The 26074-nt window shown below is 56.6% G+C and overlaps 12 protein-coding genes across 12 annotated transcripts; 5 read left to right on the forward strand and 7 right to left on the reverse strand.

The window, feature by feature from the left end:
* Positions 1 to 613: 613 nt before the first annotated feature.
* Positions 614 to 2744, reverse strand: BKCO1_2400097 (elongator complex protein 2; the record flags this gene model as incomplete). Its single annotated transcript, XM_020273199.1, has 4 exons — positions 614 to 1021; positions 1188 to 1364; positions 1436 to 2612; positions 2731 to 2744. 4 exons carry the CDS (start codon positions 2742 to 2744, stop codon positions 614 to 616), a joined length of 1776 nt encoding a protein of 591 aa, XP_020130523.1.
* Positions 2745 to 3346: 602 nt separating this feature from the next.
* On the forward strand, positions 3347 to 4543 carry BKCO1_2400098 (mitochondrial import receptor subunit tom40; the record flags this gene model as incomplete). Its single annotated transcript, XM_020273200.1, has 3 exons — positions 3347 to 3667; positions 3740 to 4384; positions 4439 to 4543. 3 exons carry the CDS (start codon positions 3347 to 3349, stop codon positions 4541 to 4543), a joined length of 1071 nt encoding a protein of 356 aa, XP_020130516.1.
* Positions 4544 to 5444: 901 nt separating this feature from the next.
* BKCO1_2400099 (mitochondrial import receptor subunit tom22) lies at positions 5445 to 6208 on the reverse strand (the record flags this gene model as incomplete). Its single annotated transcript, XM_020273201.1, has 3 exons — positions 5445 to 5501; positions 5637 to 6007; positions 6190 to 6208. The coding sequence occupies 3 exons, from the start codon at positions 6206 to 6208 to the stop codon at positions 5445 to 5447; spliced, it is 447 nt and encodes a 148-aa protein (XP_020130517.1).
* A 365-nt stretch (positions 6209 to 6573) lies between these two features.
* On the forward strand, positions 6574 to 9310 carry BKCO1_24000100 (glutamyl-trna reductase; the record flags this gene model as incomplete). Its single annotated transcript, XM_020273056.1, has 4 exons — positions 6574 to 6736; positions 6957 to 7608; positions 7963 to 8629; positions 8771 to 9310. The coding sequence occupies 4 exons, from the start codon at positions 6574 to 6576 to the stop codon at positions 9308 to 9310; spliced, it is 2022 nt and encodes a 673-aa protein (XP_020130555.1).
* A 2176-nt stretch (positions 9311 to 11486) lies between these two features.
* BKCO1_24000101 (gaf domain nucleotide-binding protein) lies at positions 11487 to 11912 on the reverse strand (the record flags this gene model as incomplete). The annotated part of the gene is made up of 1 exon (XM_020273057.1): positions 11487 to 11912. The coding sequence occupies one exon, from the start codon at positions 11910 to 11912 to the stop codon at positions 11487 to 11489; it is 426 nt and encodes a 141-aa protein (XP_020130554.1).
* A 929-nt stretch (positions 11913 to 12841) lies between these two features.
* On the forward strand, positions 12842 to 13728 carry BKCO1_24000102 (dienelactone hydrolase family protein; the record flags this gene model as incomplete). Its single annotated transcript, XM_020273058.1, has 2 exons — positions 12842 to 13079; positions 13355 to 13728. 2 exons carry the CDS (start codon positions 12842 to 12844, stop codon positions 13726 to 13728), a joined length of 612 nt encoding a protein of 203 aa, XP_020130553.1.
* A 1015-nt stretch (positions 13729 to 14743) lies between these two features.
* Positions 14744 to 15987, reverse strand: BKCO1_24000103 (family taurine catabolism dioxygenase; the record flags this gene model as incomplete). Its single annotated transcript, XM_020273059.1, has 3 exons — positions 14744 to 15300; positions 15357 to 15701; positions 15759 to 15987. The coding sequence occupies 3 exons, from the start codon at positions 15985 to 15987 to the stop codon at positions 14744 to 14746; spliced, it is 1131 nt and encodes a 376-aa protein (XP_020130552.1).
* A 983-nt stretch (positions 15988 to 16970) lies between these two features.
* On the forward strand, positions 16971 to 19281 carry BKCO1_24000104 (phthalate transporter; the record flags this gene model as incomplete). Its single annotated transcript, XM_020273060.1, has 10 exons — positions 16971 to 17348; positions 17400 to 17462; positions 17516 to 17806; positions 17862 to 18035; positions 18086 to 18192; positions 18250 to 18410; positions 18465 to 18550; positions 18603 to 18792; positions 18859 to 18987; positions 19067 to 19281. 10 exons carry the CDS (start codon positions 16971 to 16973, stop codon positions 19279 to 19281), a joined length of 1794 nt encoding a protein of 597 aa, XP_020130551.1.
* A 315-nt stretch (positions 19282 to 19596) lies between these two features.
* BKCO1_24000105 (uncharacterized protein) lies at positions 19597 to 20692 on the reverse strand (the record flags this gene model as incomplete). The annotated part of the gene is made up of 3 exons (XM_020273061.1): positions 19597 to 19962; positions 20124 to 20580; positions 20646 to 20692. 3 exons carry the CDS (start codon positions 20690 to 20692, stop codon positions 19597 to 19599), a joined length of 870 nt encoding a protein of 289 aa, XP_020130550.1.
* A 911-nt stretch (positions 20693 to 21603) lies between these two features.
* On the reverse strand, positions 21604 to 21990 carry BKCO1_24000106 (sulfiredoxin-1; the record flags this gene model as incomplete). Its single annotated transcript, XM_020273062.1, has 1 exon — positions 21604 to 21990. One exon carries the CDS (start codon positions 21988 to 21990, stop codon positions 21604 to 21606), a length of 387 nt encoding a protein of 128 aa, XP_020130549.1.
* A 527-nt stretch (positions 21991 to 22517) lies between these two features.
* On the forward strand, positions 22518 to 23151 carry BKCO1_24000107 (34-dihydroxy-2-butanone 4-phosphate synthase protein; the record flags this gene model as incomplete). The annotated part of the gene is made up of 2 exons (XM_020273063.1): positions 22518 to 22795; positions 22896 to 23151. 2 exons carry the CDS (start codon positions 22518 to 22520, stop codon positions 23149 to 23151), a joined length of 534 nt encoding a protein of 177 aa, XP_020130548.1.
* Positions 23152 to 23618: 467 nt separating this feature from the next.
* Positions 23619 to 24972, reverse strand: BKCO1_24000108 (alcohol dehydrogenase; the record flags this gene model as incomplete). The annotated part of the gene is made up of 3 exons (XM_020273064.1): positions 23619 to 23860; positions 23936 to 24673; positions 24831 to 24972. 3 exons carry the CDS (start codon positions 24970 to 24972, stop codon positions 23619 to 23621), a joined length of 1122 nt encoding a protein of 373 aa, XP_020130557.1.
* Positions 24973 to 26074: the final 1102 nt, after the last annotated feature.

Consider the following 26074-nt stretch of genomic DNA (forward strand, 5'->3'; position numbering starts at 1 on the left):
TTTCCCCCTCGGCTTTTTGTCTCGTGTCTCGCTTAAGTAAAGGCGAGCTCAGCTCTGCAGCCAAGTAGTCAGTGGGGGCCTGCGACGGTGGTTAACCGTTTGAAATAAGCAAGAGGGGAGGGTGCTGGAATTGCGAATTCTGTTCACAGAGTTCGAGGGCTCCAGTTTGGCCAATCATACATATCAAATGGAGTGCTACTTATTTCCATGCGTTTAGACCATTGTATTTTCATGTAAGGTCAACTCTCCCAAAACCATCAGCCAATCGGATTCGGAGACGCCAAAAGCTCGTGTGGCTTTGCACGTGAACGAACGTAGGTAATAAAGACAGGACATGAATCATAAAACACGGACCAAAAACCAGCGCGGTGTATATGCCCAAAAGAAAACCAGAACAAAATCCCAGAACAGCAGAGAAAGAGCCATAATGCGAGTAGTGTGACAGAAACAAAAGGAAAGTCAGCCAATGTTTATCCAGTCCACCCTCCTCTAGTCCCTCCAGTATCTCCAAGTCAAGCCCCTTGACCATCCTTCTACCCGCCGTGCCGTCTAAATTTGCCCTCAAAGGCGATCGGGAGCGACGCCGTGTGATTGTCAGCTGCGACTTCTACCATTAAGAACTCGGATCCACATGGGTCGCCTTGATGTTCAACGGTTGGGGTGTCGATCTGCCATCCTGCGGTGTCAATGTGCCGCTCCTGCCTCTTGAAGCTGCTAATGCTGCCAACCCCTGGCTACCCTTTCCGATGACCTCACCACCCACCGTAGCGCTGCGGGGTCTCGCGGAAGCGTCACCAGCGCTGAGGCTGGCTGCGATCGAGCCCGCTGCAGGCGTGATACCAGAAGCTGTGGCCATGGACGGATCAGGTGTAGCTAGGCCCGAAGCAAGTGGAGAGGGAGTGACAAGGCCGGAGGGAGGCACAGGGATAGAGATGTCCTCGGGGGAAGCAGGGACGATTTTGTCGGGAAGACCGGGAATATGAATACGTTTAGCAGAATTGTTGTACGAGGCGGGAATGATCTGGACAGACAATATTAGTGTACCAGGCTTGCATATATTACAAGAAATCTCAGTCATTGCTAGGCTTGAGTAGTATGTTTTAAGAAGAGAGCAACAAAGGAAATGGATTTGTATGCGTTTTGCCTGTTGTCGATGAACAGGTAGTTATAAGGGAAAAGCTCCTTACCTCGATAATCTCATCACGAGGGAAATCCAGCTTCGGGATGTCGGTTGCGTTGCAAGCCATCAGGTAACCGTACAGGACACGGAGGACGCTCTCATGCGCAATGAGCAAGAGATCGTTCTGTTCGCGCTCCAGTTCCAGAATGATGGGCTCCAGGCGAACCGCAAGGTCGTGGTAAGACTACGCCATGTCAGCAAGCTCCAAATCCACCGCATCGAAAAATGCTTCTTCAGATAGATGAGTAGGTATACCTCAGCTCGTGGGTAGCGGTGGTGGTAAGGGTCAGCCTCATGTTTTGCGACCTCGTCAGGAAATTTGCGCCTGATTTGACTCTCCGTCATCTTCTCACAGACTCCCGGATGAAGCTGGCTCATTTGACTGCGCTGCCTGACCCGGTAGCCCGTGTGCGCCAACGGGTTAGATGTCTCGACGGTACGCCGGCGAGTCGACGTCCAGACAGTTAGCGGCTTGAGTTGAGCTGAAGGTGATCCTTGCTCGGCCAAGACTTTACGTTCTTCTTCGCGGTGCTTCAACAGAGTGTCAATCATTTTCTGCGCGTAGTCCTCGCCCTCTGAAGATAGTGATGCATCGGCCTTGTATGAGTCTTCTTCCCTCGTGGTTCCGGCACGGGCGAAATAAGTATGGCGAGACTTGATGTGCAGGTTGAGAAGGTAGAAGACAATGCGCTGGGAGAGATATCCGAAGTTGCAGCTGTTGACAATGACGCGCTCGCCGGCGTTGACCATCTTGACCCAGTGCAAATCGGGCTCTTCCATGGTTTCGAAGTGCGGTATCCGCGACGAAATGCGCTGGAGATAGTCTTTAATCGCGTCTTCGTCACTCCAACCCACGTAGTCCGGAGACGAAATCTTTACGCTCCGCACGTTCTCTTCGATGATCTTCTCGTCGGTACACTGAGACTCAATGAACAACGTCTGGATCTGGCGCTTGGCGAACTCTCTCGCCAGCGCTGCTCGTCCTGCGCCGATAGCGTTTACTGCGTCATAGATGGCCACCTGACCGTTCTCATGCTCGAGGAAATGGTAAATGTCTTCTCTGCACTTTTTGAGAATCTTGTTGCGCAAGAGCACAGAGCTTGGAGAGGCGTTCACGTAGAAGTAGTCCTGGGGGACATCCCTTCCCGGGCCCATGGTTGCGCGCCTGTAGTCGCCCAGATGGAACACGTGCGTCTTGACTCCGAGCCACCTGAGATAGCGTGCCACGGCCACAGAAATGTGGGTTTTGCCTCTGGCTGGTAGGCCGACGGTTGCGATGACGATGCGACCGGAGTGGAACAAGCGACCCGACTCAGTGCTGTACAGCTGAGCGGGCGCCATCTCTTCCTTTTCCGGCAAGTCATGGATGGCGTCGATGAAGGTACTCGACCGCCGCCGGTACCTGGGCGAGTTGGCCGCCACCTCAGCAGTCCTGCGACCCGGTCAGTAGCAACGTAACTGTGCGCCGACGCAACTCTGAAATTGCGACTGCTCATGGAGGAGTGGGAGGGCGGCGCATCACGTGGGCTGGGACGCGGTGGTTGACGTACAGAAGGGTGTCCATGGTGGCGAGCTCTGCGCAGGCGCTGGGCACGTCGGACTGGAAGGCGGAAGGGAGGAGCGGCTGCGCGCTGGAGCGGGGATCTGTTTGAGGCAAGTACGCAGGTGGTGTTGGGCTTCTCGATGCGGGCCAAGGATTTAATTGAAAGGCGGTAGCAGCTAAGCGGAGCCCAGTGGGCGGCAGTCACGCCAGTCAGAGAGCGTCTCAGTGGCCAGGGCCTGGGTGGGCTGCGAGTCGTGCGAGCGGCGGGACTCTGCAGTCGCGGAGCGGCCTGTGAGTTCGAGCTGTTTGCGCGAGGCCTTGGGAGCTCCCGGCGCCGATGACGACGGGCTGGCAGGGTGGGCGCAGAGGGGCTGCAGCTGGGCCGTCACATCACGTGCAGCTCATTGCCGATTGGCCGCGCGCGCTGCGTCGAAAAAGTCGGCGGCCGAGCTCTGGCTGCGCAGCATCATCAACCTCGCCCAGTTCGCCATCTGTCCCGCATCCCTCCATTCGCGCCCCAGCCGCCGCCCGCGCGCCCATTTCCCAATCGCTCCTGCTGCCCGGCCGCCTACCGCGCCGAGTTTGCCTGCTTCTTCCCGCCCGCACAGCTGCTTCTCGCTGCAATGGCGTCACTAGAGAAGGCTGACCAGCAGGCCCTCGACGTGCTCACCAACAACTCCGTCTTCAGGAAGCTGCAGTCCTATTACTCGGCATACTCGGATCGGAGAGACGCGCTGGGCCTGAGCAATCCGGGTACCGTCGACAACATCTCCAAGGAAGTCCAGCGCGATGTCTTTCTCAACAACCTTGCCTTCTCCGGCCTGCGCGCCGACTTGACCAAGGCCTTCAGCGTCGCCCCGCTGTTCCAGGTCTCGCATGCTCTGTCTATGGGCTCGCAAGCCCTGCCGCCCTACGCTTACGCCGCTCTGTATGGCTCGCCGAAGGTATGTTGATAACGCATCGTCGCCGTGCCCCGGAACCGTCGTGACGACCTTGGTATACTAATTCGGCCCAAGGTCTTTATGCAAGCCAACATCGATAATGACTTCTCGCTCTCCGGCCGTTTCAACTACCGCTGGACCAACAGCCTTGTTACCAAGACCAGCCTGCAGGTCGCGCCTGGCGCCGGCCAGTCGATGCTGCAGCTCGAGAACGACTACACTGGTGCCGACTTCAGCGCCTCGATCAAGGCCATGAACCCCTCCATCCTTGACGGCGGTCTTACCGGTATCTTCATTGGTAGCTACCTGCAGGCGGTGACAAAGCGTCTTTCGCTGGGTCTGGAGGGTGTGTACGAACGTGCTGCCATGACGCATGGTCCTCAGTGCCTGCTCAGCTACGCGGCGCGCTACAAGGGTGATGACTGGATCGCTAGCGGTCAGATGCTGGCTTCCGGTGGAATTCAGGGCTCTTACTGGAGGAGACTGACGGAGAGGGTCGAGGCTGGTGCTTCCGTCAGCCTGGAGTTCGCTCCCGCCATGGCCCAGATGATGGGTGCGCCCGGCAAGGATGCTACCACCACCATCGGTGCCAAGTACGACTTCCGTGCAAGCACTTTCCGCGCTCAGATCGACAGCAAGGGCAAGCTTGGCTGTCTGCTCGAGAAGCGGGTCGCTCCGCCGGTGCAGGTTACGTTCTCGGGCGAAATTGATCATGCCAAGGTACGTCATTATGTTGTCTAGATTCGTGATGATAAACTCTAACGTCCACCACAGAACGCAGCCAAGGTCGGTCTTGGCGTCTCGATCGAAGCCGCCGATGAGGAGGTCATGATGGCACAGGAGGGCGCTGCTGCTGCGAGCGCGCCCCCGCCGTTCTAAACAACGACACCTCCCCTCCTCTGATTAGGGACATTCCCGTCATGTCTCTAGTCCCCTCGTGTACGGCATAAACCTTTCTCTTTCATACCACACCTCGACTGTATTACCAAACCCTGCATCGGGCGCGCTTGTTTCTGGGAATTATTGCCAGCTCGGATTTGGCGGATGCGGGAATATTGTGAGCGATGAAATAGGCACCGGCTTTCCATTTGGTCGCTCGATATAGACGTCTGTTTTTCAACGCGCGGTTCCAGGTATTCCTCTTCCTAGGTCTGCAACTACCCCGGCCCACCACTCGCGAGTTCCTTTTTCTATCCTCGGTTAATTGTGCCGTCTCTAATTGGCCGTCTTCTTTCACGCATGCACGAATCGAGACACGGGTTCCGAAGACAGCTCTTTTTCCTTTCTTGGCTACGAACATGACAAGCTTACAAAACGCGAAGCACGCGAGCTCCCACTTGGACGAGAGAGAGGCGACAAAAAAGGCGACGGCGGGCACGGTGTTGTGGATACTGTACATATAGCATGCAGACGATAAAAGCTTCTCCTACTCAACTGCTCTTACGACTCGAAACATGTCTGACGTCATCAAAGCTTGCGCAGATTTCGAAACTTTCGGATTGGTCAATGAGCTGAGAAACGTTGATAATACAGGTGAGAACGTCCATTATTCGCAGCTTTTCAAGCCAATGGTAAGCACATTCGTGAAAAGAAGCGTTCGTCCCTTTTTGAAATCCCTTCCATTGCCCAGGCCCGGCCTTCGCAGATAGATAAAAACTGCGCCCACTTCCTCTTCCCCAGACTATTTGTACAGAGATATGGACATCTTTCGCTCTCGTGATTTCCCCCTTGGTGATGGGAGTTGTTGACGATAATAGTTTCCGGTTTAGGACCGGTGCGCTTACAAAGCCGGGCGAGCCTCACCAGGCTGCTGCGTCGCACTCCCAGGAGCCAAAAGCTGTGTAGGATAAGTTGTCAGCAACGCCGAACGGTCATACATCAATCTCGCGAGGCCCCAGGCGCCGGCTAGACAGCGTTCTCGAACCACGGGAACGGCAAGGGAGAAATGGGAAAAAAAAAAGGAATGACCTACATCGTTCGCGCTCTGCTGCATCTTCATCTCGCGCTCCATCTCGATCATCTGCTGCTCCTCGGCGTAGGCGAGGGCCCACGGCACGCCGAGCAGCAGGGCGCTGCTGCCGACGACCCACAGGCACTTGGCGCCGACGCGCAGGCCGGTGCCCAGCCACGACGAGACGTTGGTGTACGACTTGGCGGCGAAGCGGCGCTGGTGCGCGGGCACAATGTCCTGCAGCGCGGCGATGCGCTCCCATAGTGTTTCCTCGTCCGGGACCAGCGACGACACGTCGCTGTCGGCGTCCGACGTCGTCGAGGACGCGTCGTCCCAGTCGTCCTCGCCCGCGTTGGGGCCCGTCTGCTCGGCGTAGAGCTCCTCGTCGGGGACTGTTCGTTTGGGGGATTGGTTAGCGCGCTGATTGTTCGGACGGGGGTGTGTGGAAGGCGCATTGCCTGTTGTGGGGTGTGCGTATGGGTGTGGGAGATGCGGTGGGATATGCGCGTAGGGCGGGCGGGAGTGGAAAGCAGAGATTGTAGAGCAAGCAAGCTCTCTTCCGTCGATTACACACCTTCCTCAAGCTTGACCATTTTGACTGTTTATATGTGGTGGCAGGGTTTGGGGAGGGGGAGAGCGTCCGAAGGTGGCGGTCGGATTGGCGGAGTGGTGGGAGTTGATGGGTGATGGGGAGTCGGTGGCTGCGGCTTTTCGGTGATGGGCGGCGATGACCTATGCTACTTTTCTTCCCCGAAGCATGGATGAGAGCGGTCGGCGCTCGGTCCGCGTTTTTCGCCGATCGACGGGGAACGTCCGGGTGGATGGACGTGCGTCATTGCTCTCGACGCGTCTCCCGTCGCCGCGCGACAACGTTAGCTTACAACTTACAAGCGTTCCTCTACTTCTCCCGATTGCGACCGTGAGCGAACAAGCAGCTATCCTGGCCCTGCCTACACCAATGTCTACAAATAGCAATACCGTCATCAGCCTCAAGTCGGCGTTCCTACGCACGCAGACGCGTATCTTGTCGCAGCCGCTACTAGCTCCAGAAAGATGGAGAACAGGCAACTTGGAAGCATCTGATATTCCAGAGAACGTGATGAAGGATGTAATCAGAGAAGGTACACTTCTTAAAAGCTCAATGCGAATGCTGTTTCTACCGTCCAACATCCTTCCCTTATACTTCCTCACTCTGGCTCTATCTAAACTCGGTTTATCGCAAAACACATACATCATTGGCGCCTCACTCAGCACCAGCTGTATACCGCACTTCGTCATGTCTTAGCCTCTCCCACTCAATGACGTTACGGTATCAAGTCTGACTCCAATCGAAACAAACAGTCAACCGCCTCCTCCGCCGACACACCAAATCCGCCTACCCATCTCTAGCCATCCGCCACGTCGCCGAACAAATCGACGCCCTCTACTGGTCTGCCGGCGCCCCTCCCCTCTCCATCACAGCACCCCACGACGGCCCCTCCATCCACTCCGACCAGCAAACATCACCAACATCACCCCCGCTCTACCCCCTCCACCCCTCCGCCGACCTCACCGCACATCCCACCATCGCCGCCCTCCCACCCACCTGGGCAGAAGCATCATCCGACGCCACGTCCACGTCCACGCCTTTGCCGGACGCAGACGCCGACGCAGCAGCACGCTACGAGAGACTCGTCGCGCGGCTGCAAGAGCTGGATGCGCGCAGGCGGGCGGCGCGCAGGCGGCTGGAGCGGTGCAGAGAGGTGCGGGGGCGGGTGGAAGCGCTCGCGGGGCCGAGGGAGAACGTGCAGGCGAACTTGGTGACGCGGGATGGGGAGTTGAGCAAGGGCGTTGGGGAGGCCAAGACTTTGGGGGTCAGGGTCGGTGCGAGGGTGGGGGCTTGGGCGGAGGGGCTGGAAGCGGGGGAGGAGGGGCGTGATGGGGTGGCGGTAGTGGTGGGGGGTAGGATGAGGAGGGAGATGGAGAGGGAGAAGGTGAGGGCGTTGTTGGAGGGGTGAGGGGCGGAGTTTGTGTGGGAGAGATGGATGGATGGGGTTGTTAATGGGGTTGGTGGAGCTGCATGAAGAGGGGTTGCCTTTTTGTGTGAAGCTGGAAAGCTTGCATGATGACCTTGTTCGTTGGTCGAGGCTGCGGCATTATTTGAGGCGTAGTATTCGCCGTTGCTATTCTAAACCCTGCTCGAGGACTCTTGTTTGATACCATACTTTTAGATTATGAGACTATTGAAGGTTACCCGGAGATCTTGTACTGCTCTCCTCGTAAGCTATATCCCTGGAGAAGGTTTAAGCCATCGCGCCATCATTTTCGACTCCAGCCGAAGCCCCGATAATGAATTTACATCGGATAGCTGCGACTACGGTAAGTGCTGGAGCGGGGCGCAAACCGCTGCATGCAACCGGGGATGGGTTGAGGCGGGCCGGGAAAAACCAGGGACCGGCGCAGCTGCTGAATGGAAGGACCGCGATACGGCTTTAGCGCCGAACGTAGACAGCGCGCAACGTGCCAGCCAACCCACGGCGCTAACGCTACCAGCCCAGCAAGTACACGACGATCCAACTACCAGGCTACTCGCCCTTCGCACTTTCGTACAGCATTCATTTCCACAGCAACAGTCCCCTCGCGACCGCTCATCGCCCAGCTTAGTACGACCAAGACGCGCTCTCGAAGCTCCGCATCCAGCGCGCCGGACCCAGAGCAACGGCGGTAGCTCCTCCGGCGGCGCCACGACCGCCTCCGCCTCCCCTGCGTCTCTCCTCCCGAGGAGCATGAACAACGCCTACATTGACGCTACAAACGGCATGGCAAACTCTCTCCCGCGTCAACCCCCCAATTCGGGCTCCGGCCACCAGCCCAATGGCTCCGGCGGCATGCCGAACCTGGTGAACGGCCTGCTGAGCGGCGGCCACCAGACCGACATGAACCACCTGTGGCAGGTCGTGCAGCAGCTCAGCGACGTGCTGCAGGAGAACCGGAACCAAACCGCCAACATCATGAACAGCGTGCAGCAGATCCAAGTGCGTTCCCCCCTCCCCGAAAACCAACCAACCAACCACCCTCGTCCCCCCCAGCAATCCCTCCCTCCCTCGCTCCCCACCCCCGGCGGCCGGCACCACCCACCCCATCGCTAACCCCTCGTCCTCCGCCCTACCCCCCAGACCCGCGCCGCCCAAGAAGGCACCTCCCCGACCATCGCCCAAGTCAACGGCGACCTCGCCGCCGCCACGAACCGGCAGCAAGCCGCCGAGATCAACAACCTGCGCGCCTCGCTGCAGGCCGCGCACGGCGCCGCGTCGTCGCTCGACGCGCAAAACAACGCGCTGCGCTGCCTGGTGCAGGACTACGAGACGAGCCTGGCGCTGGTGGTGGAGAAGCTGCGGCCGTACGCGCACCAGCAGCACGACGCCATGCTCGCCCTGCACGCCCACTACAACGCGCTGCTCGAGCGCGAGCGCCAGGCCAACCTCGAGCTGCGCCTCGAGCACCAGGACTGGCAGGCCGGCCTCGGCCGCGTCGCGCAGTTCGCCCGCCACGCGCTCAAGGAGAGCGCCGACGCCGGGCTGGGGTACGAGCGCCGGATCCGCGAGCTGAAGGCCGAGAATCGCATGTTGAGGCGCTTGGCGAATTGGGAGGAGGTGAGCGATAGCGATGAGGAGGAGGAGGACGAGAGGAGGGAGAATGAGTTGCATATGCATTGAGCAAGTGCGCGGTGGAGAGAGGGGAGGGGAGGGCCTTGCCGTTCGTTTGGTTAACGCTACTACTGTGGATATGTAATATGATAATGGGCTTGGGGGGGAGAGGCGTTCTTTCTTGGGAGGGGTTCAGCAAAGAGGCGGCTTTTACCTTTATGGGGGCAAGGTCATGGGCATAGTACCGGCGTTTTTTCGTGTGGTGGCATATTCTTTGCGATGACGAACGAGCTTTGAAGCTGGGTGCGGCGAGAGGGCATCATGATATCTAGCATACGGCGTTCGATCGAGGCCGGACGTGGATGAGAATCGCGCGTAGAAGGTCGCATGCAGGGGGGGAGTATCGGTCTTTGAATTGGCCGGATATGAAGACCCTTTGGAGACGAAAGGGAATGAAACCTAACGTTGAATAGGTGCAACATCGAACACCTCTTCCAGAATTCTACCTGTGTCTGGTGCGTACCTTGATGAGGCTGATTGGACGGCTGGATAGGCGGCGATTTTGGCGAGGAAGCGGAGCAGTAGAGGTACCAAAATGGCTTTCGAGACAAAGCCGCCACCTAGCGGCGGAGACAAGGCTGGGGCGCTATTCGACTTATCTGCTCCTTTAATCCAACTACATTCAGCGTCTCGAAAAGTCACACAGATGTTCTACGGAATGGTTTCTGTTCTCCCGCTGTACGAAGACTTCATCGTCAGCCCATATGAACGAAAATCCTTTGAGCAGACATACAATATTCGTCTTCTATCATCAATTTCTTGTGTCTACGCGGACATTGTCGACTTCTGTCTCGCCATTTGTACGATGTTTTCACCAAACGATGGCCTATGGGCCCGGATCAAAATCTGCCCAACACAGAGTTTTGTCTCATTTGGGACAGTTATGAAAGTATCCAAGCGAGGTTCAAAAATCATGTGGTCGTCCTTGAAGAGTAATGAATTTTACGGTGCAAAGCATGGCCCTTGACATTTCGAAAGTACATAAAGGTTTGGATGAAGAGATCCAAGACCCTCAACGTATCAGCATTGCTCAGCGAAAAGCAGATGAAGGAAAAGGCGTAGGTAGGCGCATTATTTAAACCTTTACCCTAGTGTCAACTTGTTATATAGAAAATCTCTTCCAGGAAATCAGGAAATGAATGAATGCGCCAACATATCAATCAAAATATGAAGGACCAGTCCGAAAAAGGCAAGAGGACACAGGGCCTTAGCTGTGCCATAAGACACATATCAGATCATAGGCAAGTGTTGTCGCTGCGTCTGGGGAAAGTATACATGATGCGCGAAAGCAAAGGTCTCTTCATCAATGGTAAGAATGCGCCAAGCAATTTTCAAGCTTTCCGTTAATATTCTTAGGAGAACCCGGCCATGGGAAGACGCTCCTATGCGCTGGCTTCATCTGAAATCTCCTACGCTGCAAGGAAGCGATCACATCCGATCCCGAACTTGAAGTATCGAAAGATGGCGATGCCGTGTTCCAATTTGTTGACCAACAAGAACCAGATAGCGTCAAGTTCGACAACGCATTTCGTTCAGTCTTAGCCCAGATGATTCGGAACCATCGTGAGGACCGCATTGATCTTGACGTGGCATTGACACTCAAGCAACTTACGAACTACATCCAGGATACTCAGGAGGGCGTCCTCACTCTTGTCCGCTGGTTTCCTGAGCGTTACAGCAGAACAATGCTTGTGTTTGACGGAGTTGACGAAGCGGACAACCCAAAATGCTCCTCTGCACGCCCGAAGATGCGATCTTTCTATGTATCTATTTCCAAACCCGCACCGGCATTGTCTTCATCCTCGACTCAAATTTTGGACGAAGATATCGATGACTACATTCACGGGGAATGTGGACGCTTCGAAGCTTCTTGGAGGCGAGGACACAACGAGGCGCACGTTGGGAGCTATCGAAATCACAGAGTTGAACTGATTGATTTATGGGGATAGTCACACATGTAACGCAAGTTCTCTAAACGTATTTAGTACTAGACATCTACGAAATGGCCATCTCTACAATAAACTTGTGCAGATGTTATAGCACGGCGAGTACCTCTTAGGCATAGGCCAATCTAATACAGCCTGCTGCCGAAACAGGAGAACTAGATCTGATCTTTTTCTTGACAAAACGGGCCAGCACCAGGCTTGATGTGGCCATGTAACCGTAGCGTTCCTACGACTTGCTCTTAGAAGTCGCAAGCACCCGCCAGCAGCGCGGCCAACTCCTCCAGGTACTTCTGATCTTCCTCGTCGAAGCCTTCCAACTCGGCACAGTCAATGTCAATGATGGCGACAGTCTTTCCATTCTGGACTATGGGTACCACAATCTCGCTCTTGCTTGCGCCGTCGCAGGCGATGTGGCCGGGAAACTTCTCAACGTCAGGCACGAGCTGTGTCTGCTGTGATGCGGCGGCGGCGCCGCAAACGCCTTTACCGAAGCGGATGGTCTGGCAGGCGACCATGCCCTGGAAGGGGCCGAGGATCAATTGTTCTGTGGCCGAGGGATCGAGGACGTAGAAACCGGCCCAGTTGACGGCGGACGAGGGCGCGGGGAGGGAGTGGAAGGCGTGCCAAAGGAGGGAGGCGACATTGGCGGTGTTGCTGTCGCACATTCGATGAGCTCAAGTCGAGGCGCGGATGGCGAGATGGAGAGGAGCGGGAGCAGGCGCGTACCAGACCTTCAACAAAGACGATGAGCGTCGGTTTTCCTGAGGTTCACGCGACACGTACCCAGTTCCTCTGACCGTCAACCAAGGCCTTGGCCTGGTCGAGGACTTGAGAATAGACGTCAGGCTTGGTCAGGCCGGCGGCGAAGGTGGAGGATTCGGCGTGGACCTTTGCGCGGAGAAATCAGTCGGCTGGACCATGGCATTGACCGGGCGGTGTGGTGTCCTGTACCATATTGAGGCATGCAAAGATGGGTATAAGCGGTGGTGAGGAAGTGCGAGCGCTGCGAGACGCGGGTTGCAGTGACGCGACAGGTTAAACTCCGGTCATGTCAGCTCGTGTCGCCAGCCACAACATGCCGTGATGCCCTCCTCACTTGTTCCCACCAGCACCACAACATTGCTCATCGGGCTTGAGCATCATCATGTCTCGTTACTCGCTGACTATGCATTCATATCTCCAGGTCTTCATGTGCGCCAGCGCATACATTGGCTGCAATAAATTGAATATCTTGTCAGGCTCACTGGGCACGCTCAAGGTAATCTACATCAACCAGATCTCAAATGTCGGCGCCGATGGGAGGAAACACGTTCTTATGGGGGCTGGAGGCCAGAATTAAGTTCTTGTCGCCGTCTCCTTGGCCTTCACTACTTTCTCGCTTCTAACTTGCTGTCTTCGACCTTTTCTCTTACTCCGCCTCCATCCCCGATCCATTCAGATCACCCACGCCATCGCCACTTGAGAGAAGTAATGAGCATTGGGGAACTCAACCGCGGTCCCGCGTTGCTTACCGCCATCACCAATTCTACACTCATCGATAAACCGCATCTTCTTGCTTCGCCGCAATCCTTCACGGAAAATCCCTCAGCCCACAATGATCCAGCAGTGCTGCGCTGCAGCCAAGATCCACATCGGAACGCCATCCGGCCGCGTCGACAAAGTTCACGGCCTAGACTGCTACATTGCAACACCGCCTACCCGCACCGAGCCGGAGGGCGTCATCATCATCCTTCCCCACGTCTTCGGCTGGGAGCTAGTCGACACTCGCATCCTCGAAGATGCTTTTGCTACAAAGGGGAGCTGCCTCGTCTACCTTCTGGAGCTGCAAGATGGTACGTCCCTCGAGTTTTTCTACTTTCCATCCTTCCGAAATGCACCCGCACCAATACTACCCGGCAACCGGCAACCCACCATCCCCATCTCCCCGCAACCCCCAACACCACCATCGTCCCCCCAGACGCAAAATAAAAATCGAAAAAACAAAGAAAACAAAACAAAAACCACCCCACCCCACCCACCTCCAAACCCCCGTTCCTAACCCCCCCATCTCCCAAACCAAACAGGCACGTCCTTCCTTCCTTCCTTCCCTAATTCCCTCCTCACCTAGCTCCCTCGCCAACCTTCGAAACCTCAGGCCTCTCAACCAACCGCCATCCACTTCCGCACCTACCACCTCGCCCGCACGCGCACCAATACCGATACGACGCACTCCGCATGACGTTGAGGTTGAGGCGGAAGGGAAGAGGAAGTGGAAGGTGGCGGTACGTGTCGTTTGGTGGACGAGCCGTCGAAGATGCGGCGTGCCGGAGGAAGGATGTGGGAGGTGGGGAGGCTGTCGATGAGCGTGGCGGCGGAGCGGAGAGAGACGCTGAGGGTTCTGTGCTAGCGGGTGGATGCGGGATGCGGCGATGGGGGACTCTGTTCTGGGAGGAAAGAAAGAAGGAAAGAAAGGTTCGGGACGAGGGGGGCGAAGCTGCATGATTTGGTTGTGGTGGTGTGAGGGGCGTCGTGTCATCATGGGTGGGCGGTTAGGGGGAACAAGGGGAATGAGTTCGAGGGAAGGAAAGAAGGGGTTGGAGGCTGAGGAGCAGGCAGGCATTGAGATGATTTGAGGCCAGGCTTGGGGAGTTGAGGAGGGCGAGGTCGGTGGCGTGAGATCAGCGTTCGTGGGGGCAAGGGAGCGTCAAGCATGGCTTTACGTATGTCGCGAGCGAATACGTACGAGTGAGGATTTTGACAGCAAGGGCCGGCTCTTTCTGATATTCAAGGCTCCTGTGGATTAAATTCCCAGATGCTCCCACACTTTCTATGATTGTAGGAGAAAAAGAATTCATGTCAAAAGAATAACGTGAAGATGACACTAGAGATGAAAGTGGTGGGGACTACCGCAAGTCTCTTATAAGTCAGCCTATCCAGAATGTTATCCACTCATTGAAGTTGCGTTGGCCTTTCCACCGTTGCCAAATGTACTCTTAGCGGGTCTTCAAAAGCGGGTGAGGAGGTCGGACAGCCTGCGTGCACAGAATATGTAACGGTCAGTCTCGAGGATGCGTTTCCTTCCGCAACGCCAGAGGCTGTAGATAGGCTTGTTGTGCTCTAGCAAAAGATTCTTCGTGTCCCTATCATGTCATGGGAAGACAAGGTCGAAAGTATCAAGCGTTTCTTCGAGCATTTCTCTGGGAATGATAGGTTCCTCGGCAGAATCCAAATAATGCAGAAGACAGACTTTGTGGGACTATCCGGCTTGTAAGCCGTAATGGCCGAAAGCTGGCTGAGTTGATGCGAGAGAGGGTGGGAGCGAAAAGGGGAGAGGGAGGCTTCAGAGTGTGTTTGAGTTGGCTTCACTGTTCCGAAAAGAGCTCAACTGTCACGAAAGAGCAAGGGGAAGGTATCGTCAAAGATAGATCTCGTACTGTAGTTTCAAATTGAACAAGTAGACCAAAGACACTTTTGAGAATGTGCACTATCCGATTGGGGATGGTCCTTCATGAGAAGCTCAAGATTCGGACACTTTCACCTCGGCCGACGCTTGCTTTGCCAACGCTTCCCGCCTGCTCGTGCTCTGCGGGTCAAAGTACGGCCTCTCTCCCAGGCTCACGGCACGCTGACCCGCCCTCAGACCAAGCCCGTCGTAATCGAAGGTGGCGGTGTGGTACACGCTACGATTGTCCCAGATGGCGATGTCGTTGGGGTTCTGCCAGCGGTGGCGGACCTGAAGGTCGTGGTTATCCACGATCAGCCGGACGAACCACTTGAGGAAGGTCTCGGACTCCTCTTCGGTCAGCTCGTTGATCCGCTTGGCGTGTTGGCCGACGGAAAAGATGGACTTCCAGCCTGTGACGGGGTTCGTGCGCACGATGGGGTGGGTGGCGGTGAGGTCGGTGCCCACGTTCTCGGGCGCGCCGCGGGGCTGGCTGTAGAGCTCGAAGTTGTTGTTTTTGGCCGCTTCTTGGAACATTGGCTGGGCATAGGTGCCGGTGAGAGACTCGAGAAGCTTCTGGATCGGCGCCGAGAGGCGGTCGTAGACCTCGTAGCCCGACGCCCAGAGAGTGTCTAAAGGCGCAATCAGCATTCTCGTCTCGCTCAAAGATGGCTCGAGTGCAGCCTACCGCCGCCTGTCTCGGGAAGGTGGGTCAAGCGAAGCAAGGCGTAGTCGCTGGGAATGGGCTCGAATGTGATGTCAGAGTGCCACCCATCGGCTTGGCTCTGCTTCTTCCGGTAAGCTGGGTGGTTGACGTAGAGCTTCTGCTGTTGTTCCGACGAGACGACACTGATTTCATCGTCCTTGCCACCGAGTGTTCGGCCGCTGTTCGACACGGGGTGAATGTGGAGGCCCGACGTCTTTGGCTTGTCCGAGTTCCAGGAAAGCTCGCCAAGGCGGCGGACAAGGTCTTTCTGAAGCTCGTTGGTGATGGCGTCCTGCTTGCGAAAAAACACAACACCGCGCTGCGAGACTACACGCAATCTTTCGTGAGCCGCCTCCTGTCACCATTGCAGAAAGTCAACCCTACCTGTGATTGCCAAGTCGCGCAACAACTCATCCGAGTTGGGAGCTTCCAGCCATTCCTTCAGATTTGCACTGGGGAACTCTCTGCCGATCACCGGCGTGACATCGAAATGCTCGTACTGATCAAGAGCACCGCTGAGCTTCAGCGGCTCGCGATGTGCGGAAGCGGCAGAGCCGAGATTTTCCTTGGTACGGTCGACCAAGTTCTGTGCTGTTTCAGTGGCAGTCGACATTGTTTCGCTGAAGTGGTGGTTATTGGGGTTGGATCCGGACAAGGCACCTCAGATGGTCACTTAATTATAGCAAGATGCCAAGCGCAACAGAAGAGTCATCAACCTACCGTAATATTGACACATTATTGCGCCATCGCTAGAGCCTTATCGCCGCGCGCACCTCTTCGATTGTACTGGTGAGTTGTGAGATGGTGGGGTAATGCACGTCCAACCCGGAGCCCAACCTCTGCCGTTACGTGCCTCGGAATCTTGGCCATAGATACCGATTAGGTAAAGCTATCGCACAAGCGACTGAAAAGACTTGAGCTTGGGATGCCGGTTGTCCGGCGACAATATTTATTTATGCGTTATGTTCGAGCGTCCAGCTTCTGTGCATATTTGGATTTCATAAGACTCCTCTCCAGAAATAATGAATGCGATCATGCTTTTATTCGTCTACCATAGCTGCATACTGTGTACATGTTCCGACCCCGCACCCAGGATAATGAATACCCGGGGTTGATTGCGTGATAGACACTTTGTCTGGGCTTTTTTTTCCCTCACCAATGATCAGCGCCCGATGTCAACCAAATCACATCGCGTGAGCTGCAATCGAACCCGGGGTGGTCTTGTGGCTTTCTCATGAGAACCTGGTTTGGTGTTGTCGGTGCGTTGGCCAACGTCGGCCTGAGGCAAATAACGCCGTTGTCCAACCACAAGGTAACCCGGATCCACACGAGGCACATCACCTGGTATTAGCAAAGTAATAGAGACTGTGGCGATATTCCTGGACCAGGAAACAACAAAAGCAACATGTCCGACGTCTTCAGCTGTTCGCCTACTTCCCTGCTCCCTCATCCAGACCCTGCAGCCCATTTCAGCTCCCGCATGCCAAGCACTTGCGTGATAATTGGTAGGAATAGCAATACCAGTGAAAGCTGTTTTCTCTGATCCCGCATCTTCATCTCGGCTACAATTCCAGTATTAAAGTCAATACAGCCACCATGTCTTCTTCATCCCGTCATCCGGAGACCGTACCCCTGCTGCACGCACACAACATGGCAGACGATCTCGGCGGGCCACCAGTGGGCAAGAATCCTGGAGATACTATTCCGCCACCATACGAAGAGGAGAAGAACGCAAAGAAAGCGCCAACTACTAAGGTCGACCAGAAGGAATCCGATGATCTCCTCTTGAGCCACCCGGGGTCTGAGCGCAGATTTTGGTTCCAGCGAGGCACCAAATTCGACGCCTCAGCCATCGCCACTCAGCGCTCCGTCTTTGACGATCCTGATCTTGCAAAGCACTACGAACCACGCCCAGACTGGGAGAACATCCACCGTTTTGACCCATCTGCAAGGTGGACATGGGCAGAGGAATACGTAAGAATCTGCATGTATGTACTAGCAGCTTCCCGATGCTGACTGGCTTAGAAACTGATTCGAAAGATCGATATCCGCATCATGGTCTTTGCTTGTATCATGTTCATGGCCCTGGTATGCAATGTTTTATCCTTTTCTGGACCTTCAACCTACTGACAACATCGAAGGAGTTGGACCGCTCCAACCTGGAGCAGGCACTTACCGACGACTTCCTCGGGAATCTTGGCTTGAATACTAATGATTACAATTTGGGCAACACTGTCTTCAAACTTTCCTTCCTGTGCGCCGAGCTCCCCTCCCAGCTTGTAAGCAAGTGGATGGGCCCTGACCGATGGATACCTACTCAGATGGTTCTGTGGTCCATCGTTGCCTCGGCCCAATTCAAGCTTGACGGGAGAGCCTCGTTCCTCGCTTGCAGAGCGCTCCTTGGGATATTGCAAGGAGGCTTTATTCCAGATGTATGCTAAGACGTCATATTCGTTGATGCCGGTTTCCCACTTCTGACACCTACAGGTCATACTGTACCTGTCGTACTTTTACAAGCACCACGAACTCTCTCTCCGCTTGGGGTTCTTCTGGACAGCAATGAGCTTTGCCGACATCCTAGCCAGCTTCCTCGCGTACGGCATTTTGCACCTCAGAGGTCATCAGGGACACTCTGGATGGCGTTGGCTTTTCTTGATTGAGGTAAGTTGTGGCCCAACACACCAATACGCTTCACTTTGTAACCCGTTCAGGGTATCTTGACACTGGCCATCGGCTTGCTCGCATACGTCCTGATGCCACCCGGGCCAACACAGACGGCCAATTGGGCACGTGGTAAAAAGGGCTGGTTCGATGAAAGGTGAAGTTTCTCCTTAGCTTAGTCTGTTGGTGATTGCCGTCATTAATCCTTACCCAGGGAGGAAATTATCATGGTGAATCGCGTCATCCGAGAAGATCCCAGCAAGTCTGAGATGCATAACCGCGAAGCCCTTACTCCCAAGATGCTGTGGCAGAGCTTGAAAGATTTTGATCTCTGGCCGCTCTACATCCTCGGACTTACTTTCCAAATCCCTATGAGTAAGTCGATGTCCGCAATGGGTAGGAACGGCAAAAGCTGACATTCTGTACCAGCCACGCCGTCCAAGTACCTCACGCTGACGCTGAAGACGCTTGGATTCAGTACATTGAACACGAATCTGCTCGTCATTCCCTCTCAGGTAAGCCAGGCACGGATGTACCAAACCCAGAGGCCAACAGTTGACTCGACAGGTTGTCCACATCTTCACAATGCTGGGAGTCACGTATCTGGCCGAAGTGTGGCGCAGTCTCGCGTTCACGGCCATGGTCGGGCAAATCTGGGCACTGCCCTTCGTGACCGCTCTCTACGTCCTGGACATCAACAAACTCAACCAGTGGACAGCCTGGGCCATCATGACCATCTTCCTCAGCTACCCCTCACGTAAGCGCTCCACCCGAAGTGGCTGATCCGACGACGTTGCCGACTGACTGCATCATCATCATCCAGCCCATCCGATCCAGGTGGCATGGAACTCGCGCATCTCAAACACCGTGCGCTCGCGCACCGTGTCCGCAGCCGTGTACAACATGTTCGTCCAGGCGAGCGGCATCATCGCCGCAAACATCTACCGTGAAGGTGTGTCGTCGCACTGTCCCGCTTTAATGTCACCGACTCCAGAACTGTTTGCTGATCACTGTGGATATCTGTCTGGTAGATGACAAACCGCGCTATCGCCGCGGCAACCGCGCGCTGCTCGCCATCAACGTGTTGAACATCGTCCTTTACTTGCTGACCAAGGCGTACTACGTCTGGCGCAACCGATCCAAGGCGGAGAAGTGGGATTCGATGACGCAGGAGGAACGCGAGGAATATCTGGCGACGACTGCGGATGAGGGGAACAAGAGGCTGGATTTCCAGTTCGCACATTGAAGGGATAGAGGCGCGCGCGCTCTTGCGGCATGCGCGTGCCGCGCGTGGTAAGTTTTTGGATGACAGAAACAAAATTGAAGTTGAGAGGCGTCGGTCCTGATATCCATGAAAAAAGGATTTCTCTGTGCGAGGCTCAGGCATCGTAGCCGCCAAAAGTAAACTCACAACAGAGCAAGCAGTATTTCGAAAGATTGTGTGAAAGCCAAAACGTCCATTGGGTATCATCACTCATATCTACACATGCCATCTAAACAGACATTCGACCTCCCCTTTCTCTACCCCCATCTCCACCTCTCCCACCCCTTTCTCTCCACTCTACAAAGCAAGCACAACCCCCGCCAGCCCAACAACACCAGCAACCGCAACGCATCCAACACCAGCACCAGCACCAGCACCACCAGCAGCACCGTTCCCAGCATCGCCCGTCGCGCTGGCGGAGGCAGCACTGCCGGTGGTGGCACCAGACGCCGAAGTCGAACTGCGGGCAGTAGAGGCGGCGGCGGTAGCGCTGCTGGCGGAACCGCCCTGAGAGGCAGACGTCGACGTAGCCAGCACGGCGTCGGCGACGGCGGTGACGGTGACGGTCCAGTAGAAGACGTTGGTGGGCGGGAAGCTCACGACGGCGACGTCGGTGGCGGCGGCGGTGGGGGAGAGGAGGCAGTCGAGGGCGGATTGGGTGTCCTGTTGTTGTTGTTAGCGTCGGGGCAGTCTTCGTCGTCGTCGTCAGGTCTCAGGTCTTGTGCTTGTGGGATATGGCGTGGCCGGGGTAGGCAGGCATGCGGGAACTAAGAAAGGGGGGGAGAAAAAAAGAGAAAAGAGAGGCAAAAAAAAAAACTACTCACAATATCATCCGCATCCTCGCCAACACCCCCCGCACAATTCACAATCGCCGCCAACTCATCCGCATAGTCCCCCCCAAAACTCATGGTGCACACGGGGCTCTCAACCGCGCTCGCGGGCGACGCCCCCGTCGCCACGGTAATGGCGCAATCCATGTCGACGGCGGCGGTGATGCCGTCGCTCGCGCCCGTCGTCCGCTGGCCCCAGTAATTCTCGCCAAACGTCACCGTCTGCGCTGCGGCGTCGGTCGCGAACGGGCACAACGCGCCGACGGTCGAGAAGTCGTCGACGTCGGTGGCGAACGCGTCGCACTCGTACACCAGCGTCGTGCGCGCGTCCTTGTCGACGCCGACGATGGAGCCGCTGACGCCGGTGCTGGGGATTACGGTGTAGAAGCCATCGCCGACGAAGGGGAAGGAGAGGACGGAGGAGGTGGTGGTGGCGGCGGCGGCGGCGCTGCTGGATGCCCCGGGTGGTTAGGTTCGGTGGGGTTGCTTGGTGGAGTGGCGGGGGTTAATGCGTACCTGGCGAGGGCTGCGAGGAGCAGGGGCAGAGCAGTGTTGGAGATCATGGTGGTGGAATAGTTTCCTTTTTCGATGGTTCAAGGGTTCCTCGGGGCTGATGATTGCCTTAAAAGGGCGATGCGACGCATTCTTTTATATCTTGGTGAGTCGATGTGGAGATGGTGGAGGCGCACGAAGGATGCTCGCACGGGTATGGCGGCGCGGTGGGACCATAAAGCGAAGGCACGCCAAGCCCCATATTTAACAGCAAAGCCCTCGTGAATTGCCTAAACGGGCCGTCGCTTGCCGCCAGCAGGCAGCACTGCTTGCCATGGCGGTTTTATCGCCGAGACTTTGGCTTGGCGCCAGCGCTGAGGCCCAGCACCGACGTAGCACAGGCCGGCTTCTCCAGGCTGATTATGGCTAGAGAGATGGTGTTAGAAGAAACTGGGTGCAGTTCGGTGGTTCTGACTGGTCCGCCAGATGCGATATTGCCGCCCCCACATTATGGGAGCCTGTTACCGGCCGGCAGCATCCGACCGCAGTTTGGCCCAAGGAGTCAGGCGAGCGACGGTCCCGATAGCAACGATGTTCATCATCGTATTGTGTAATTGGCGAAGTCGGGGGTGAAGAGCTGCGGTTAGGACCTGATAGATCCTTCTTGCCGAAGTGACATAAAGGAACTATTGAGCTCCTTCGAAACCATAGCATGTTAAGCTTTGATACTAGATCCTGCGCGTCGTGAAGCGTGATGGCCGTGACGTCAAAGCGGGCCGAGATTCGAGAGATGCAGCAGCCACAGGTGCCATGCAGCAACATTGGTCAAGGTTCGATGTGATGGGGATGTGTAACTTGAGAGAAAGGACATTGAATGGTCAAGAACAGGGCGTCTCGACTCAAGTAGCTACAAATAGGAAATCAGTGGATATACTTGTACATAGATATTATGCTCGGGTATCTTCTCTATTCCCATCCACACTCACTCCTCGCCGACAATCCTATCCACACTCCCCCCCAGATACACCTTCAGCATGTCCTTGGTCACCTTCAACCTCCTCACGTCCACAACGTCGACGCCGGCCTTCTCGTATGCCTGCATGCGATGACAGCCGCCAAAGGCGAAATAGTAGTCCTTGTCCTGGGCCTTGCTGTGGTAGTGCAGCACGTCGACGGGCGGCAGGCGGCCGGGCTCGATGCGCTCCGGGGCGGGCTGGGGCACGTAGTCGCAGGTCTCGCCTCGCAGCGTCTGCACCATCGAGTCGACCTTGGGCGAGTCGATGACGGGCGGGATGGGGCGCAGGATGGAGGCGAGCGGAAGCTGGGTGATGGGGAGGTGGCGCGATTGGATGCTGCCGGCGAGGGCCATGGTGATGAAATTGGTGGTGGTGGTGGTGTTTGGCGATTTGTTCTGCGCAGACGGCGGAATGGGCGTGTTCACGCTGGTATTTAATGTCGTCGGTGATAGTCTGGCGGCGATAGGGCGAATTCGTAAGACCCTGGCGTCTCGAACGCGGCATGACGTAAGAGCCGATCTCGGGGCCGAGCGGGTGTTGATACACGGCCTCTTCTCCTTCGCGATTCGTAAGCCTACGACACCACAGCTGCCCCGGCATCGGGCCATGTCGACAGCCTCAACACCATGCTTCTTTGCCATCTACCGTGTACATGTCACACGCTACCAGCTCGCCTGCCGAACCCGAGCGGTGTAGCCGCTCCCTGCAACCTCACCTTAGTATTAGTGGGCCTACGATGCTCAATCAGCGGCACAGCGGGACCATGGCTCAATATTGGTTGCACTGCATCGGACACTGCGGGGGGCCGCGGATAAATATACCATGGCAGTAGATAAAATGCACACATGCCGCCATCCAGCTTCCCGTCTTTGTCGCCGCCATGAGCTTCTCCCTGCTACAAGCCCTCTTCGCTCTCTCCGCCACGGCGGCCACAGCCGCTCAAACCACCTACTACCTCACTACCACAGCCATCGTCACCGACCCGGCAACCAACGTCTCCGCTCTCCAGTGCTGGCGATTCACCACACCCCTCGAGGTCCCCTCCACCCCCGGAATAACCGGCACCCAGCTCTTTCAACTCAACTTGTCCAGCGCAGCCGAGTACACCGTCATCCCCCCGCGCTTCGACGGCGGCCTGCACAATGCTCCGCATAATCAGTGCGTGAATGCCGTCCACTATTGTTTCACAGCATTTCCGCGCCTTCCGCATCCTTCCCACCCCTCTCCCAGACACACACTAACCAAACCCAACCCCCAGACTCGTAGCCTTCACCTCCGGCCTCGCACACATCACACTCCCCGGCAACTCCACCGACGAAGCATGGGTCGTCGGCGGCGAGACAGGCCTCATCGTCGCCGTCGACACCGTCGGATCCGGCCACTACACCCGCTACCCGACCGACCAGGCGACCGTGGCCTTCGCGCTGCCGTTCGAGAACGACGAACCGCCGCCGCATGAGGTCAATTCGACCGGTGCGTGCGACCATCGGAGTGGGTCGCAGTTGGTGCTCTGATTACTGTCCGTGGTAGAAGTGAGAAAACCCAATAGGAGTCATGTGCGTTTTTGCAAGCGCTTGTCGACAAAGTGATTCCATATTTCGGCAGCTGAGTACTGAAGATATCTACTCGGAAAAGTAGAACAATTTTAAAACGGAGAGAGAGAGAGAGAGAGAGGGAGAGAGAGAGAGAGGGAGAGAGAGAGAGAGAGAGAGAGAGAGAGAGAAAATGAATACTGGTTGCCGAAGAAACAGGCCAACCTAGAACACAGGGGAAAATGTACCAATGCTGGTTGCAGCAGGGAAGACCATGCATTCCGTTCCGACATCTGGCGGTTCCTCAGAGTGGTTGCACCGGCAGTACACGTCAACACGTGAGCTGAAGGAACCTCCATGTGTATATACCTTGATGTCCTGGGCCATATTGCCAAGTCTACTCAATTCCCGCTATCCTTCTACATCTCCTCTTATCTCACACTCCCGCTTCATGGCTGATTAAAGTCAATGACCACACGGCCAGCAATCTCTCCCCTCCGCAGCTGCTGCACCGACTCAGGCATCGCGCTCAACGGCCGCACCTCGGAAATCGGCTTCAGCAACCCGCGCTTCGCATACTCCAGCGCCGCCGCCGTGTCCGACATGGTGCCCACCAAGCTGCCGGTGATGGTCAAGTTCTTGAAAACGACAAGATTCGGGTCGGCCCCAATAGTCGTCGCTCCAGCGGGGGCTACGCAAAAAACAACCACACCCGATCAGCAACGTCGACAACAGAGAGGGATGGACGGATCGAGGGACAACTCACGCAAACCCACACAAACCACCTTCCCGCCAATCCTATCCCCAATATAACCAACCGCATCCTTATACGCCTGCGGCGCCGTAACAATCACCCCATGCGCCCCCACCCCGCCACACACCCTCTTCACCTCCTCCGCCACGCTCTCCACCTCCCTGAAATCCACAAACCCCTCCGCCCCCATCTTCCCCGCCAGCTCCCTCTTCGCCGCGCCCCCATCCACCACCACCGCCCTCATCCCCATCGCCCTCGCCAACTGCACCCCCTGTATCCCCACCCCGCCCCCTCCCCCCGGAAACACCACCCACTCCCCGGCCTTCAACCCGCTGTCCACCAACGCCCGATGCATCGTGCTCGCCGAGCACATCACCGGCGCCGCCACCTCGTCCCCCACCCCGTCCGGGATCCTGCTCGCATACCGCGCCGGACTCACCACGTACTGCTGATACGTCCCCGTCGCCACCAACCCCGTGTACACGCCGCGCTGGCAGTAGTTTTCTTTCCCATTCCAGCACTGCTCGCACGCCATGCACACGTCCCACAGAGGTTTGATCCCGGCGCGGTCGCCGAGCGCCCACGTGGTGACGTCCCGCCCGAGCGCGACGACGACGCCCGCGCCTTCGTGCCCCGCGCACCGCGTCCCGAATTGCGACATGGGCGGCACGGCCCAGTCGTGCGCCATGAAGTGGATGTCGGACATGCAGAGGCCGGTCATGTTGAGGCGGATGAGGATCTCGCTGGGGCCTGTGTGGGTGGGTGGGGGGTGTTAGTGCTGCTGTGGGGAGGGGAGGGGAGGGGAGGGGTTTCTTTTTTTTTTTTGGCGGTGGTGGGTGTGGGGGAGGGAGGGAGGGAGGGAGGGATAGAGGGAAGGGCGGGGGGTGGTGTTGAGACGTCGACGCACCTGGCTCGGGGACGGGCACGTCTTGGATCTCGACGCGGAAGTCGGGCCCTTCGTTGACGACGACGCCGGCTTTGCACGTCTTGGGGATGTCGAACTTCTTCTCGCCGGCGCCGGCGCCGGCGCCTTCGGGATTGGTCGACATATTTGGGTTTTGCGAGATGGTCGGTCTAGTATGTGAGCGGGGTTTCCCCCTCTTTCGTTTTTCTGCGGTGGATTCGAGCAATTCCTTCTGTCGTCGCTTGGGGCGGTCAAGCTGCGAAGTGAATCGAAGATGGTCGATTGCGGTACGTGTCCGAAAGCAGGGTGGGAGAATCAAGTGAATGAATAATACGTGTCTTCAGGAGCTCGCAGCGACAGCGAAGCGTAGTCAACGCTCACTCGGACCCAGGGAACAATGTGCGAAGGAGAAAAGAGGGGTCTTCACGGCATAGCCGTCGGTTTTTAAACACGATCAGGGAAACAGCGTACGACACATGCGGCCGCGGTTTACATCCGGACGCTGGCATGCTGCGGGGTAAACTGAGTGGATCTAAAGCCTTCTATGCCCAGATTCGAACGGGGCGCGCCGCCTGTTGGCTCGGTTCAGCAACGACGTCACTTGTGGAACGTAGAAATGTCCCCATCTGTGGGGTGCTCGGGGAGGGGCAGTTCCTGGCCTACTCCACCCCGCCGCACGCAGCCACCGCAAGAAAGCGGGCTCATTCCGCACAAAACCGACAGCCAGACCGACCATTCCGCCCCCTCCTTCCATACTCATCCATTCCTGTTGCGCTCTGAGCCAGCATGTATCCATTCGACCGGCTATGCGTCGTCGTTCCGCCATTATTGTCCTGCAACAATGCAGCCCCACCCTGACTATTGGGCAGTCCCGCTTTTTGTGTCAGGGCCCGTCCTCGGGATCTTCGTAAGACCCCCTAGTATAGCTGAAGTTTGAGATCCAGCTGCGGGGCTACAGCTGCTGCCCTTGAGTATGTGACTTGCTGAAGCGGTTAGCCTTGCTGCGGGGTGGTGATCGACCAGAAGACAACGCCTCACCCCCCTCGCTACCCCGCATTTATCTAGCACGTTGCCGGACCCCCCGGCACAGCGCGGAATTAGGTGGCACTCCCATTTACCTAGCTCTCTTCCTCTCTTCCACCCCAGAGAGGCAGCGAGATGTGGGAAAAAGGGGGCTCGATGGCTGGAAGACCCGGCAACAACGACTTCCACCAGAAGCATCGCATCTTTCCCCGTCACTTTCCAAA

Source organism: Diplodia corticola (assembly GCF_001883845.1).
Source record: "Diplodia corticola strain CBS 112549 chromosome Unknown scaffold24, whole genome shotgun sequence".
Classification (NCBI taxonomy): Eukaryota; Fungi; Ascomycota; class Dothideomycetes; order Botryosphaeriales; family Botryosphaeriaceae; genus Diplodia; species Diplodia corticola.